General features: G+C 38.9%; 3 protein-coding genes across 15 annotated transcripts; 2 read left to right on the top strand and 1 right to left on the bottom strand.

Moving 5' to 3' along the window:
* The first annotated feature begins 62 nt into the window (after positions 1-62).
* Positions 63-8,354, top strand: LOC109856384. 5 transcript variants are annotated; one of them, XM_020431607.1, is made up of 7 exons: positions 63-213; positions 832-1,175; positions 1,424-1,665; positions 1,782-1,976; positions 2,112-2,390; positions 2,465-3,265; positions 8,273-8,354. In XM_020431607.1, the coding sequence occupies exons 2-6, from the start codon at positions 1,025-1,027 to the stop codon at positions 3,236-3,238; spliced, it is 1,641 nt and encodes a 546-aa protein (XP_020287196.1). In that variant the 5' UTR covers positions 63-213; positions 832-1,024; the 3' UTR covers positions 3,239-3,265; positions 8,273-8,354. The 5 variants fall into 5 exon arrangements, with proteins under 5 accessions (XP_020287196.1, XP_020287195.1, XP_020287199.1 ...); XM_020431606.1 differs by lacking the exon at positions 8,273-8,354 and adding an exon at positions 3,737-4,092; XM_020431610.1 differs by lacking the exon at positions 8,273-8,354 and having other exon boundaries at positions 2,465-2,936; positions 3,037-3,151.
* On the bottom strand, positions 4,194-9,580 carry LOC109856385. Of its 8 annotated transcripts, XM_020431616.1 has the most exons (9): positions 9,400-9,580; positions 9,012-9,230; positions 8,648-8,902; positions 8,474-8,561; positions 7,969-8,356; positions 7,750-7,892; positions 7,374-7,606; positions 7,264-7,292; positions 4,194-7,138 (listed from the first exon to the last, which is right to left on the bottom strand). In XM_020431616.1, the coding sequence occupies exons 1-9, from the start codon at positions 9,577-9,579 to the stop codon at positions 7,132-7,134; spliced, it is 1,542 nt and encodes a 513-aa protein (XP_020287205.1). In that variant the 5' UTR covers position 9,580; the 3' UTR covers positions 4,194-7,131. The 8 variants fall into 8 exon arrangements, with proteins under 8 accessions (XP_020287205.1, XP_020287202.1, XP_020287204.1 ...); XM_020431613.1 differs by having other exon boundaries at positions 7,264-7,606; XM_020431615.1 differs by having other exon boundaries at positions 4,194-7,292.
* An 825-nt stretch (positions 9,581-10,405) lies between these two features.
* LOC109856396 lies at positions 10,406-13,165 on the top strand. 2 transcript variants are annotated; one of them, XM_020431638.1, is made up of 4 exons: positions 10,406-10,542; positions 10,661-12,306; positions 12,747-12,787; positions 12,868-13,165. In XM_020431638.1, exons 1-4 carry the CDS (start codon positions 10,434-10,436, stop codon positions 12,884-12,886), a joined length of 1,815 nt encoding a protein of 604 aa, XP_020287227.1. In that variant the 5' UTR covers positions 10,406-10,433; the 3' UTR covers positions 12,887-13,165. The 2 variants fall into 2 exon arrangements, with proteins under 2 accessions (XP_020287227.1, XP_020287226.1); XM_020431637.1 differs by lacking the exon at positions 12,747-12,787 and having other exon boundaries at positions 10,407-10,542.
* Positions 13,166-13,513: the final 348 nt, after the last annotated feature.

Raw genomic sequence — 13,513 nt, 5'->3', positions numbered from 1 at the left:
ATTCGCGACTATGACCGCTCTCAGGCTTTCTCTCTGCTGGTCGTAACCATCGGAAAATACCATCTATTATTTTTAGATTATCGTGACGAACGCGGATCATGGGCAAAAACAATAAAAAGGCAATGGCGACTACCCGTTGGATAGTCAGTAAGCTCATCGTGAAAAATTTCAGAAAAATGTGATCTAATCGCAATCGAGGAACGTAAATCCGAGGTATGTTTCGCGAATTCTCCCTCGTTGACGTAGCGCGGATCTTTCCGGGACGGCTGCGCGCATGGGATTCCGCGATGAAAATGCACTTTGGCAACCACATGTGGATCTCGCAGCGACGGAAATAATTCAATTATAGAAAAACATGATTTGTTACAAACAGCCTGAAAAAAAAAAACATCTCACATTGCCGCTGAACCCTCGCATCGTGCGCGTCAAGTCATGTAATTTTTCAATCGCATGACGATCTAAGAAACTGCCATTGCTCATTTGCACTTTTAATCTCCTATATATACATACGGCACTTATTGACACACGATGAGAACACGTTCTGTGTTTGTTTTAAACGAGTGTTATGTGCTTTCTCTCTCTCTCTCTCTCTCGTCGCGGTAACGTACCTGTAAAAATCTGACATTTACGTTTCTAACAAAAAAAAAAAAATATATAATATTTTGAACAAAACCAAAAAGAAACTTTTGACCGCAAATTTATATATGCAAAATAAAAAAAATGTAATTAATAAAAAGAAGCATATGTGTAAATGTCATAGCCGCAATATGTATCCAGTATATATTTAACTTTATGAACAGTTTTGTTGTATAACTAATTTCTTTTCAACAGGTGTGGCCAGAAGGCAGGAGAAATACTGTTGCCTGCAAAGAAAGAAATGACGTGCAGTATGTGCAGGCGATGGCTTATGTACGGATGGACCTGTTATCCAATCGACTAAACAATGAATGGTGGTCACTAACAGGTCAAACAGACAGATACGACAGGAGGCAGGAAGGAGTAAATGAGCGAGCGCACCTAAGTAATGAGCGAGACTCGGCATTATCCTATTCGCTCGGTCTCGGACTTATACGCAGCCGACGAGATAGAGGTGCTTCTGTTAGAAGAGATACGCGACCTGGAACCACCACCCGCCATATATTCTAAACCCGAAGACATTCAAGACTTCGAGATTGGTAATCACTGCAGTTTAATTAATGTTTGCGTAAATCTAGGTGCACAGTTTCGTTCGTAACGTTTTGGACTGAGTTGATAATTACTTTATGGTTGCTCTTCTGGAACTGCTCATCTCAAGATAATATGTAATTGCGAACACAATCTCTGACTAACTGCCTGTCTTGTTCACTTTATTTAACAATTAGATTACCCTATGTAATTTTACGCACATAAGAATGTGTACATGGTTTGGATATTGTATCAATAGCAGGCAGTAGGACAGGGGGGCGAATCAGCTCCCAATCATCGGAGCTGGATTCGCCGGGGGTCCATTCAACTGTCCATTCTTGGGACTCACATGCTAACTATCATGGTCACTATGGTAATAGTGATCACAGGCCTGGCTCTTCATCCAATGCTCTGCCTTGGTCCCGCGCTCATGTGGTTATTTACTGTGACATACGGGGGCATCTTAAGACAGCTACGGGAGTTGTTAGACTTTTGTTACTTGTAAGTGTACACATATATAAAAGAAAGTCCATTTTTGTGAAGTAATATAAATTATATGCTTAAGTGAGTAAGATGTTTTTTTTTTCATTGAATAAATTAATGAGTATATTTCGTAGATATCCTCTGCAGCTTGTTTGGCAACTTTATGCACTTCTGGCACCACCAAGGTCAGCCTTTTCATGCTGCCTTTAGCAGGCCGTTTACGGGTCATGATCTTTGTAGCTGTTTTCTGTTTGTTGATCACTGCAGTTCTACTCTTCCTTGATATTTCGCACGTTATTTACATCCTTCCTTTGAATTGGGCTAAGCTGGTAAGTGATACTGGCTATTGGACGACTCAGAAATATGATAATTATTTGTATTACTAGATATATTACAGCACATACGCATACACTCAATCTGTGGTTGATACTGTTGATGTACATAGAATTTATTGCTTCTTATAGAACGCTATAGTATTCACTGGTATAGGCTTGTCGTTTACCGCGAGTAGCGCATTACTAGCATGTACAGTATGGGAATATCACAGCGGTGGCTGGCACCAAGAGGTACCGAAAAGCACACGTTTGCAATTGTCTGCTGCGGCAGGGTTAGGACTTTCATGTGCTCTCTTCGCATTTTTACTTTCTTGGATACAATGTCGCAACAGTTCCAGTAAGGATCAGGATTCTCGTAGTAACACACCGACGCAGCTTTACAAGCCTGTTGATTCTTCTTCCTCTGGGGTAAGTAACCAGAGTGTTTCATAGCGCAAATATCGCTTTTTAGTTGAGAGCGTAAATTGCGATCTAAAACGCAGGTCACTTTGAAGGAACGCAGTCCCAAGAGACCTGCCTCGTGGGCTGTAAAGAACCAGCAACAATCGAAAAAACGTAATACGGACAGTGATACGAATACGAGTAACGGCGGCCATCGCGGTAGTAATCATGAAAGATTCAAGCAGGGCGCCAACAGAAAGGACCACTGGGCTACGGCCAAACAGCATATTTTAGACACACATACGAATAATGAGGAGTCCCAACAGGAGGACGAGATGCGATTAACAAGGAGACCCAATGACAGTGAGATCGAGAGGAGACGAAGAAAACGGAGAAAAGAGGGTGACAGTAGTTCAACCGTTGATGGAAATACGCTGAGTAGCAGTAAGATTGACGCTAGTCGCGGTAGTGTGGATGAGACTAAAACTAGGCGGGTACCCCGAAAATTACCTTTACAACAATCCACAATGGCGCAACCTCAATCGTGGTCCGACGCCGAAAATAGAAATAATAGTACGCAAATTAGTAATAAAACTAAGCAAATGTCAGTAATACAAAACAATGACGCACAGAACTGTTGTGATGTAAATGTTGTGATTGTAAACGAGACTAGATCGGTCAATCGAGTGACTCGAAATGGTCTTCGAAACTGGGAGACAGAATGTACGTCTAGCAACGGCGTAGAAGAGGCTGCTGACGTGAACGTGGCAGTTCGTAATACCATGTTCGCAAAACCAGCCGGACAGTGGCACCCACCACCAGATGATGTTCAACCTTGCTCTAGCAAAACCATCGATCCTTATAGCTTTGCCTGATCTTGAAATAAGAAGCACACACGTTAGGTAAAAACTAAAAAGAAACAAACTTGTTCAACTGTTTTCGCGTAACAGTAACGTAATAAATTTTTTATAAATCAAGTATATCCATATATATATTTAGTAAACAATTTTTTCTATTAAACTACAATTATAATTAAAGTATTACTCTCTGACACTTATATCATATAATTGCAAATCTTTTTTTTTTTTTTTCTGTTTGTGCATGTACAAATTTTGATTTCGAACACATTTTGTGTTACACATTGCACAGCGATCAATAGAAAAACTGTATTTCGGTTTTACATTTTGCATCTGTTTTCAACCGTGCGTGAAACCAGATGTGATTTAAAAAAACTGTAAATATATATATATATATACATATAATATATTCTGTTAGCACCTCATATAACATCAAACAGAGATGAACAAAAAAAAAAGATCATAGTCGAATTGTTATGAGATTTATCAAATTTTTGTCCTTATCAAATTTTGCAGGACAAAACAAAATACTATCCAAAGATTTAAGATCCTGTATAAAGTTATTGCTGCCTTGTACATTTCGCTGCCAAGAAGATAGATTTTCTTTAGTCGGGGTCCTGACGTTTTGCATCATACAAAACCAAGACTGCCCAACTTTGATAAGCAAATAACAACGCCATTTTATTCCAATCATGTACCAAATAATTTTAAGTAAGTTTTGAAACGAGAGTTTGTAAGTACATAAGATCACTATATAGCACATCGGTATGTGTATATATGTTTAACTAGTCATTTCTATTGTATTTTGATGCCAACGTATTTTGAAGCATACGTGAAAAAACAAAAAAAAAAAAAGAAATTTTTCACACGTGTAGAGAAATCACAAGTATCGTTTGAGAGATGCAACAAAACAAACGTGTGAATATTGAAGTCCATTTAGAAAAATTTAAAGGTATAAATGCACACGTACACTCACGCAGTAGCTAGACCGATCTTTTAAAAATGGCGATTCTAACTGCTGCCCGCGCAATCATACCTCATCTATTTATTTTCAAATTTGCATATGTGTAACAACAAATTCCTATGAAACACACAAAAACAATTTTTTGCTTTTTTTTCAACTCTGTTTGTTTTCTTCATTATAATATTGTTTAAGAAAAGATGATAGAACTTACACATTCCATCGTTAACTTAATAGTTCAATGCAAATGTTCCGTTAAACTCTAGTCTTTTTTGTACAAGTATATGTCTCCTTAATATTAAAGAACAAGATATTTTTTAGTATTATACATATCGCGTATATTATTATATATACATTAGAAGTACAATTTATTCTAGAACAATTGTTGAGAGCTTGTTTCTCTTGATCGATCGTTTCAAGCTCTTTCTCTGATGATGCAATGGCATCATATCAATCCTCGGAATGAATTTCTCTGATACCTCGTTTCTCCATTGTTCAATGTTCCACGACCACGATACCAAAAAAAAAAAAAAAAAGCAACTCAGATCTTTTTTATACAACAAAGCGCGAATAATGTAAACAAACACAAATCTCGCGAACAGGCACACGGGAAACACATTTATCGAAAGTTGATGTGTCGATTTTAAGTAAATTAAATTAATGTAAGAATAATGTGTGTGTTCACGTACAGAGTCGTAAGGAACAATACCAACGTATAAATGCAGCTTCGTTGTGGCAAATATTAATAGTGTCATAAACTTGTTCTACTGGATGTGTAATATCAGAAATGTGACGTAATTTTTTGTTTTATATATATATATCGCTCATCATTATAGCACGCTGGAAAATTTGAAAGTGTTTCAAAATAAATATTTTAGAGCAATTAATCGTGAATAAAATGCGTTATGGGTAAGAGATATAAATTAGTTTGGATTAAAATTAAAAATAAATGTACAGACACTGCCAGAAAAAAAAAAACAATATAGCTCATTGTAGTTTATATTGATATGTCATGTCAAATACCATCGTGTAAAAAATCGAATTAACTTGATTGAAATCATTAATTGTTGCTGCAATTAAAAACGTAAGCTGCCACGTGTTTCACTTTAACATTTACAAAAATTATTTGCTTCAACGAAGTTAATAAAATAGTTGTATGGTTTGTGATATATATTTGAAGCACTGTTTTTGCTAGTAGAGTTTGTATGAAAATAAATATTTATTATATTCAGGCAATAAATTTTAATTACTGTATTAAATAGAAGTGGTAAAGTTTTCTTTACATACTTAACTCGATCAAGTGACCTGTAATGTTAATGATGTTATCCAATTTTTATGACCTGACAATCCAAGCCTGTACATGATCTGATATATCCTCTCGAAATCTCGAGCGAACCGACAAACAAATTGACAGGAAATCAGACGCCAGTGTCTAACATCAGTTTGTGCTAAATTTGTATGAAACGCGTTCTTTACAAAGGTTTCAAAAAAAATTGAGAAATTGAAGTTTGCAGAATTTGTGTAAATTCCTGTCAACTTGTGCGTCTCTCCCGACGGGATGATTCAATTGGCCTAAATTTTCATTCGCTGAATAATAGACAAGTAAGAGTGTTCGTCTTGTTCGAGTGTTTTTTGAATGTGTTTTATTGGATATTTATGGATGTATTTTGGACATTGAGATAGAGCGTCATATATTTAGTTACATGTGAGTGAACAGTGTGATGTGATGCCAATACTTAGAGTGGACATCAAATTGTAGCGACACGTTATTTATAAACAGACAAAGTCTTTTAGGTAAATTCGGCCAACTGAATGTGTTCGCTGAAGTAAATACGAATGAATAGTAGACCGAGCCGAACGGATTACTAAGCAATTTATCTGTCGACAGAACATCTTGGTAATCTGTCGTGCTGATAGCGATCGAACGACGATCCGGACAATAAATGATCGATGTGAGTCATGTAACACCCAAGTGTGAGTGTTCTCCCGTAATCTCTTCATTTTGTACATTTAGGAATAAATGAACGACGAGTATTATATATATATATGTTGATCGTGTGGATTTTTGCGTATGTGTGTGACCGTCTAATTGTGTTATTAACGACAAAATATCACACGAATTACATCTAGTCACTAGAGTGAATCTTGTGTGTAACTTCACTTGGACAGAAGAAACAGTTTGTAAATGGTGTTAAATACGATAATTGCAATATGTTGTTCCATATATATATATATATATATACGTCATTGGAGAGCTGTTGTCACGCAAACGTAAACACAATCATAAGTAAAACAAAAACCGTTGGGCGTTGAATTTCACAAGAATCATATCTCACGTAATATTAGAACGCTTAACGAGAAATCTAACACAAATAGCTAGGACACGGTATAATGTTTTTTCAAGTCGATAAGCAACACTATTTTCAATGCGATGAGAAATGTGAACATTTTATAATGAGATTCACGTCGAGCTTATATATATAAACATATATATATATATATATAAGTATGTGTGTAAATATATATACACATCATGTGTGTGTTTATCCAAATATTTTATCAATACATATGATATGAGTTTTTCCTACAGTTACTGTTGTATTAACTCTGTGACTTAACGCAAGGACAGCCGGTTATCGCTTTTTTGGTGATCAAAATGTATTATCGTTGCATTAAGTCGCAGTCCTCTTCATCTCGATATCCAAACAAATGTCAGACAGAAATTACAAAAGGAACTATTGTATATATAATATTCACGCGTGCACACTAAATTCTCAATTGCCGTTCAACGGAACTTCTCTGAACGAACCAGTGCGAAACAACAAACTGCTGCATTTCTTCAGTTTTTCGATTGTGTCTTCTAAACTCACACGACCAGTGCGTCGTTTGACATCTTCTGTTTGGTATGAAAGAACCGGAAATATTGTGCGGATTTGACGCAGCGACAAATCTAGTCGCTTGAAAACCAAAGAAACCAAAATAATGTCACGGTGATGATCACGAATACTTGATTCGAGAGAATCAAGTGTGTTAAAAAAAGAGGATCGTAATATTTAGCTCTCAGTTGAGATGAAAAACGTACCTTCGATTTCGGGAATATAACGGCGAAGTCTGTAACGATTACATTATACGGGGTGAGTAAAAATAAGTATGATCTACAAAAAAAAAAGTAAAATTATTTGCTCTTCTCACCTGTTGAAGTCGCAATTGCTTCAGTAATAAATATTTACAGTCAGATCTCGCCCAACTGTACTGATTGCTGCGCAGATCCGACAATCCAGATAGCGACGTCGGATACGGAGGTCTCGTCGCGAAGCGACGCTGCTGATGAAGCAGATGTTGCCGTCGACACTTGTAATTCGAGCAATACGCGTTGTCGCAAACCGTCAGATTGTCCGAAGACGCTAGGGAATTCGTTACTGCGACTGTGACAGAATTTTTAAGCAATGAAAGTAATTCACATTTATGTTCCACACGAGGTATCAGCGAACCATATCTGAAGGATTACTCGGTAAAAATTGTACGCAACACAAAAAAAAAAAAAAAAAAATCAATAATTTTAATAAACCTTTAGCCCGTTGAACGTTCAGTGTGTCGTAGTATTGTTTCTTGTACGCGACTAACTGAGACGTGGACAGAGCTTGAAAGGTGTTCTCTGGATTTATCACGTTGTTCAAACTCGATCCCATTATTTTGTATCTGAACGAGAAACTGTTTTGTTATATTAGATACATATTAACACATTCACATATCTCGCGTTATTCACTTGTGAAACGATTCGCAATACCTGTGCATTGATTCTTCCGCGTTACTTCCTTTACGCTCCAGTTTATTTTCAACCGCTTCGTTGCCCGTAACGTAATCTACGATATTTCGCTGTAATTCATTCGTTCGACTGAATTTTTGCGAATCGCATTTTGTTTGCAACTTGTTGGCGCGAGCGTACGCTTCTTGTTTCGTTCTTTCGTTCGATATTCTTCGCTTCATTTCTGAGATAATGTTTCGCGATCTCATCGAATTCGCAGCTTCGCCGCGCGACGCATCAGATGTGAGATCTCTGTCTAAAATCACCTCGCGTTTCGCAATTTCAGGTTTCCGGTCTTTCGATGTAAAATATATCAGATTCAAGGAACCCGCTTGCGGATACATCTTGGTACGGGGAAAGGCCGGCTGTTCTGTACATGTGTAACACATGAAAAAAAAAAAAAAATTTACCTTTTCTAATTTTGTATGTATCTGTGATTAATATATGATAAATAAATAGACATGTAATGAAAATTGTGCGGCGTTACCAATGGATATACCCTCTTGGGCCCGTTTCAAAAAGTTCTTCAAGCTCGTTTTGAGCTTGTCATCTGCCGTCGCCAAGAGATCGTCCGCCTGCAGAATGTTATAAAAACAAATTTTAATCAAATACACACATATATATTGTCAATTTAAACGAACATCTAACATCTTCACAGTACATCCACAACAACATCTTGATCACCGTCCCCGCACACGTCCATCTTACGTATGTCGTCGCTAATTTGTTTAACTGTCGCATTTTGACGATTATCGAGTATCGTTCGCAAAATGTCAAATTTTTTATTTTTATCAGAAATAACATTCGTGTCGTCGAGATATATTTCTTTACAATTCTCTTTAACGGTGTTGTTCAACAGTGAGAAAATCTTATTGTCCCACAAATTGGTTGACGTATCGGTACGGTTGCACGTATCCTGCAAATCGATCGATCGTGTAATTTAAACAGGATTGATGGATTTTTTGAAATTATTGTTACATTATCTATTTAATTCTTTTACTTGCGTTTTCTTGAACGTTACGAACCTGATACACTGTTCGAGACGAATAACAAAGATGTGATTCATTATCGGTATTGATTCGCACAGGTGCACATTTCTTATTAAGCATATACTGCCGATGAGACATTTGGCCGCTGTTGTAATTATCTAGCCACTTTTGTGAGTTGTTGCCTAATTGGCGATTCGAGAAATCGAACTGCCGCTGCTGAAGGTTAATATACGATACAGAATTTGGATTGCACAGCTAGAATTTTTGAACATCGACTGGAATTTTTGTTGAACGAAAACAAATCGTATTCTATATCTTATACATGTCTACTGTGATGTAATTAATTTTTTATTTCTATTTTCTATTTATATGTTTCCTCTTTGATTTCTCTACACGGAAACATTGTGCGTTTATGCATTTTTACTTGACATTGAAGCGTGGAGGTTTCGCTTTCGGGAAAACCGCGGAAAGGAAAACCTTCCGAAAGGGACGATTTAAAACTCGGCGCATTCTTATCGTACAAGAAACATTGCTGCGATGGCGAAACACCACTGTTCGTCGTCGTTCCGTTCGTATTTTTGATGTAGTATATATTTTGGTACATATTGCTGCTAAAATTTAAACAGCGATCAAAACACGATTAATTACACGAGTAATTCGATGTATAAGAAAAAAGAAGAAATTTACTTTTTTCGGAGATCAAGTTTGATCAAATCTGTAATTGTGCGAAGAAATTTCTTCAAGACGTGGTCATTAATGTTCTCATTTTTTTTTTTTTTTTTGCGCGAGCTAAACAACTATAGTTGCCTTACTTACGTTGCTCAGAAAATCGTCCCTGCCTCGTGTAACGAGCTTCGAGATTGAGAAGAGACCAGATATTGGACACCAAACGATCTCCTGGATATCTCAAATTCTCGCCGAGTCAGGAAAAAAAAAGTAAGGTATCTGTGAAATAATTGAAGTAGCTCGCATTTTTTTCGCATTATTGGAAACAGTCGACGAGCGTAATACAGGTGGCTCGTTTGTTTTTAAAGGTGCAATTAAAATCCGATCGCAAAAACGCCGTGAAAACAACATACGCGATGACAAAAAAAAATTGCGTTACAATCGTATTTTCGCTCTGTTAAAAATAGATGATGGACTCACACCCACGTACGCACACACGTCAATGCGCTATTAAGAAGGAAATTGCATTTCTCTAAATACTCTCTCTCTCTCTCTCTGTCTCTTTCTCTCTCTTTTTCCCTCCGACGCGTTGGTTAATTAAAGTACGCAACTGCGAGCTATCCTCGCGCATATGCGTTTGCTGGATTAATTTTAATGAGGCTCCGGCAGAACTCGGAGATGTAGCATTCCCGAGTTTTGCGTCTAATCCCGGGAGACTTTGCAAAGGATTATCAATCGATGATTATTATAAAAACACGCTCACGCGGTATGAACCGCATCACTTAGAGCAACATGCTCCGACAGAAAGGACTTTTACTCTCAACCTGCCTGCTGGCGTGCACCGCCAGTCTGACTCTGGCGCTTCCACCCGGAGCAACATGGTCTTCGAGTTCCTCACCTGGTAATATAAATTTTTTTTCTCTCCGTTATATTATTTCACCAAATCAATTGAACAAAATGTATACGGAGAAATATAGAAAGAGAGCGTTATTTTAATTACCGTAACGAAACATTTGTAGTTTATTCGAGGGCTCTCGGACCTCCATCGGGAATAGACACGATATCCGTGCCCTATGTGCCGAAATCGCCGTTCTTTCCGAAGTTCGTCGATCCGAAGATGTTCATTTCTAAGAAAACGGACATGCTGAGCAACTTGTTCGGCGGTTTAGGACCGGTCCAGACTACCGTGACAGACACCAAGCCGATCGTACCGTATGGCTCGAGCGGATCATCCTTGGACAGCGCTGAGACGGCAAATCTGTTATACAGCACCAAAAGAGACGCACCACCAGCGAGCGGTGAAGCGATCGACAGTAGCGGTGTGTCCAAACGCGGTATGTTAGGTCCGTTCCCCAAGTTCGGTCCGATGGGACCGAAATTCGGACCTACGTCGCCGTTCTCCTCGTCATTCTCACCGTTCTCGTCGCCGGATGCCATACAGACACCGTACTTTCGCAAGAAAAGAAGCGTAGAATCGCTTTTCTCCACGGACGACAATTCCGTCTCGGGTCCGCACGTGATAGAAAGTATGTCGGCGACGAAAGCAGACAGCGCGCCGAAGGAATATTTACCGGGGATGTTCGGACCGGGCGGTCCGTTCGGCGGACCTTTCGGGCCGGCGGTGGATCCGAGCATGTTCATAGGAAAGAAGTCGACATTTTTGGATTCGCTCTTCAAGAATCTCGCCACTAGCACTCCGGCGACAACGACGGAAGAGCCGATGAGCACCATCGTGCCAGCCAGTTTCTGGTTACCGTCCTCCGTGATCCCGGGTCCAGGCGAGTACACGTCGAAAGTGTCGGACTTCTTGGACAAATTGTTTGACAGTTTGAAGTTGAACGCAACTTCGGACGCAAGCGACGGCGCCAAATTTATGAGGTCTTTGAAACCCGAAGAACTTTCAGTAGACAAGAGATCACTGGACGATGCGTCATCCGTCGTGGCCGCTAAGGATGCGATTGTCGACGCGATAATGTCAGAGCTCGGTGATCTGAAGGGCGACATGATCGCGACCCTAAACGACCTGATCGCGTACGAGAAGGCCTCGGCGGTCGCCGCAGCTGCGTCGAAGAAACCCTTCAAACCTTCTCCCTTCTCCGGGTTTCCTTTTGCGAAACCAACTTTGGATCCGACGTTGCCCTTCAAACAGAGAATGACCGTGCTCAGTCAAGTATTCGACATGCTGACGGACCTGCAGAAGAACATCACCACGGCCGCGAAGAGCGCGACGAGTAACAACGTCGACGCTTCAAATAATCCGGAATTGCCGAACGCTCCATTGGCTGGTGCTTCATCGATAAACAACACTCTCTTGAGCGCCATTTTGAAGAAATTATCTGCCATCGATACCGCAACTTCTGCTTCTTACCCGTCCGATTTCATCAAAGAGAATCCGATTGCAAGTAGAGCTCTGTCGAAGGAGCCGACGTCCATTTGGGTGTCTTATCCGGAGAATCCATTGTCCCGTGCGAAGCGACAAGCGGACTTGCTGCCGTTTCTGGGATACGAGAACGACGATCGTCAGCGCGACCACAGACCGTATACGAGAGGCGTGAAAATGCAGATGCATCAGGGATATCAGAGTCTGCCCGCGGGATCGGTGGAGTCCGTGCAAGCTGGAGGAGGTTCCACTCCGGGTCATCAAGGAGGCGGAATCAAATTATTGGTATGAATGTGATTTTCATTATTTTCTTCTAATCTACGATGTGTTTTAGTAAAAACTAAAACAATCTCTCTTTAAACGCTGGTAAAAAAGAACAAATGTTTGTATATCAGAAACGATTTTTTAAATATATGTGTATATATATATATATATGTATATTATTTTTCTTAACGAATTATAACAACATTAAATTAATTATTCGACAATAAAGTTTTAATGAAAGACAAATGTGCGCATACATAAAATTTTTGTGCTCTCGTAAAACAACGTGCTACAACACCTCCGGAAAGCCAATACATACAACATATATAAAATTTTTTGAAAATCTCGCAAACAAAAACCGGAATGTTATCGCTCGACATTTTGTCTAATAAAAAATCCAGCATCTTTTGAGACGTTCACAACGAAATGCTACAAAATGTGATAACCTCATCTGTTTTCAGATTCAAATGCCTAAATTGCCTAACTCTCAAGCACCGGGCTTGTAAGAGTAATTAATTTACACTTATAATAAATACGTGCAATGTCTGAAAAATAATGAAATATCGCGGACATCTGTCGCAGGGACCTAACGGAGACTTAAACAAGTGGGCCGACTGGGTGCAGTATCACAAGAACGACTATCAAGATCACAGGCATCATCATAATCACCATTAGGCCACTCTCTCTCCCTCTCTCTCTCTCTCTCTCAGCCAGCAGGAGTATTTCTTTCTCGTCACACAAATTACATATATACATTTGCACGATTATTTTTTAACGAAAAAACTCTTGAAAGAAGAATGTTGTTATCCGAAACCATATAAACGTGTACGATTATAATCGTTTTGTTTCTCCAATAAAAAATATATTCGCTAAAAAAGAAGGTAAAAATGTTAATGTGTGTTACGGAATCATCTGCTAATGTCTGCGATAATGAAAAAAAAAAAAAATTGGCACATGAAGAATCATGTCGTTGAAATGTCGAGTTTATTGTTATATCATCTCAATCGCGAGAAATATACACGATATTTTTTTCTGAACGGATTTTCTGAAAGGATATATATTTTAGCTATTGCTATTTAATCTTGCTTTTTTTTATAAATCACACTCCGCGATGACTCACACGCTGTGTCCATCAGTCGCGCAGACAGACCGCGGCACACGGACGCAATCCTGCATCAAGTGCGTTGCTTTGTTCGTCATCAATCAGCAATGCATTGCACGCAGGGTA

Source organism: Pseudomyrmex gracilis, unplaced genomic scaffold (assembly GCF_002006095.1).
Source record: "Pseudomyrmex gracilis isolate BER0280 unplaced genomic scaffold, ASM200609v1 scaffold_117, whole genome shotgun sequence".
Lineage (NCBI taxonomy): Eukaryota > Metazoa > Arthropoda > Insecta > Hymenoptera > Formicidae > Pseudomyrmex > Pseudomyrmex gracilis.
This window is presented reverse-complemented; position numbering and strand designations above follow the sequence as displayed.

Bases quoted from the DNA above. Each gene is read 5' to 3' on its own strand.
- LOC109856396 (XM_020431637.1), top strand. From the start codon at position 10,434: ATGCTCCGACAGAAAGGACTTTTACTCTCAACCTGCCTGCTGGCGTGC. The intron at 10,543-10,660 runs GTAATATAAATT...AAACATTTGTAG, and splicing joins GTCTTCGAGTTCCTCACCTG to TTTATTCGAGGGCTCTCGGA. The intron at 12,307-12,867 runs GTATGAATGTGA...CATCTGTCGCAG, and splicing joins GAGGCGGAATCAAATTATTG to GGACCTAACGGAGACTTAAA.
- LOC109856385 (XM_020431612.1), bottom strand. From the start codon at position 9,579: ATGTACCAAAATATATACTACATCAAAAATACGAACGGAACGACGACG. The intron at 8,562-8,647 runs GTACTGTGAAGA...AACATTCTGCAG, and splicing joins ATCAAGATGTTGTTGTGGAT to GCGGACGATCTCTTGGCGAC. The intron at 7,893-7,968 runs GTATTGCGAATC...ATAACAAAACAG, and splicing joins GCGGAAGAATCAATGCACAG to TTTCTCGTTCAGATACAAAA.
- LOC109856384 (XM_020431607.1), top strand. From the start codon at position 1,025: ATGAGCGAGACTCGGCATTATCCTATTCGCTCGGTCTCGGACTTATAC. The intron at 1,176-1,423 runs GTAATCACTGCA...TTGTATCAATAG, and splicing joins CATTCAAGACTTCGAGATTG to CAGGCAGTAGGACAGGGGGG. The intron at 1,666-1,781 runs GTAAGTGTACAC...TATATTTCGTAG, and splicing joins TTGTTAGACTTTTGTTACTT to ATATCCTCTGCAGCTTGTTT.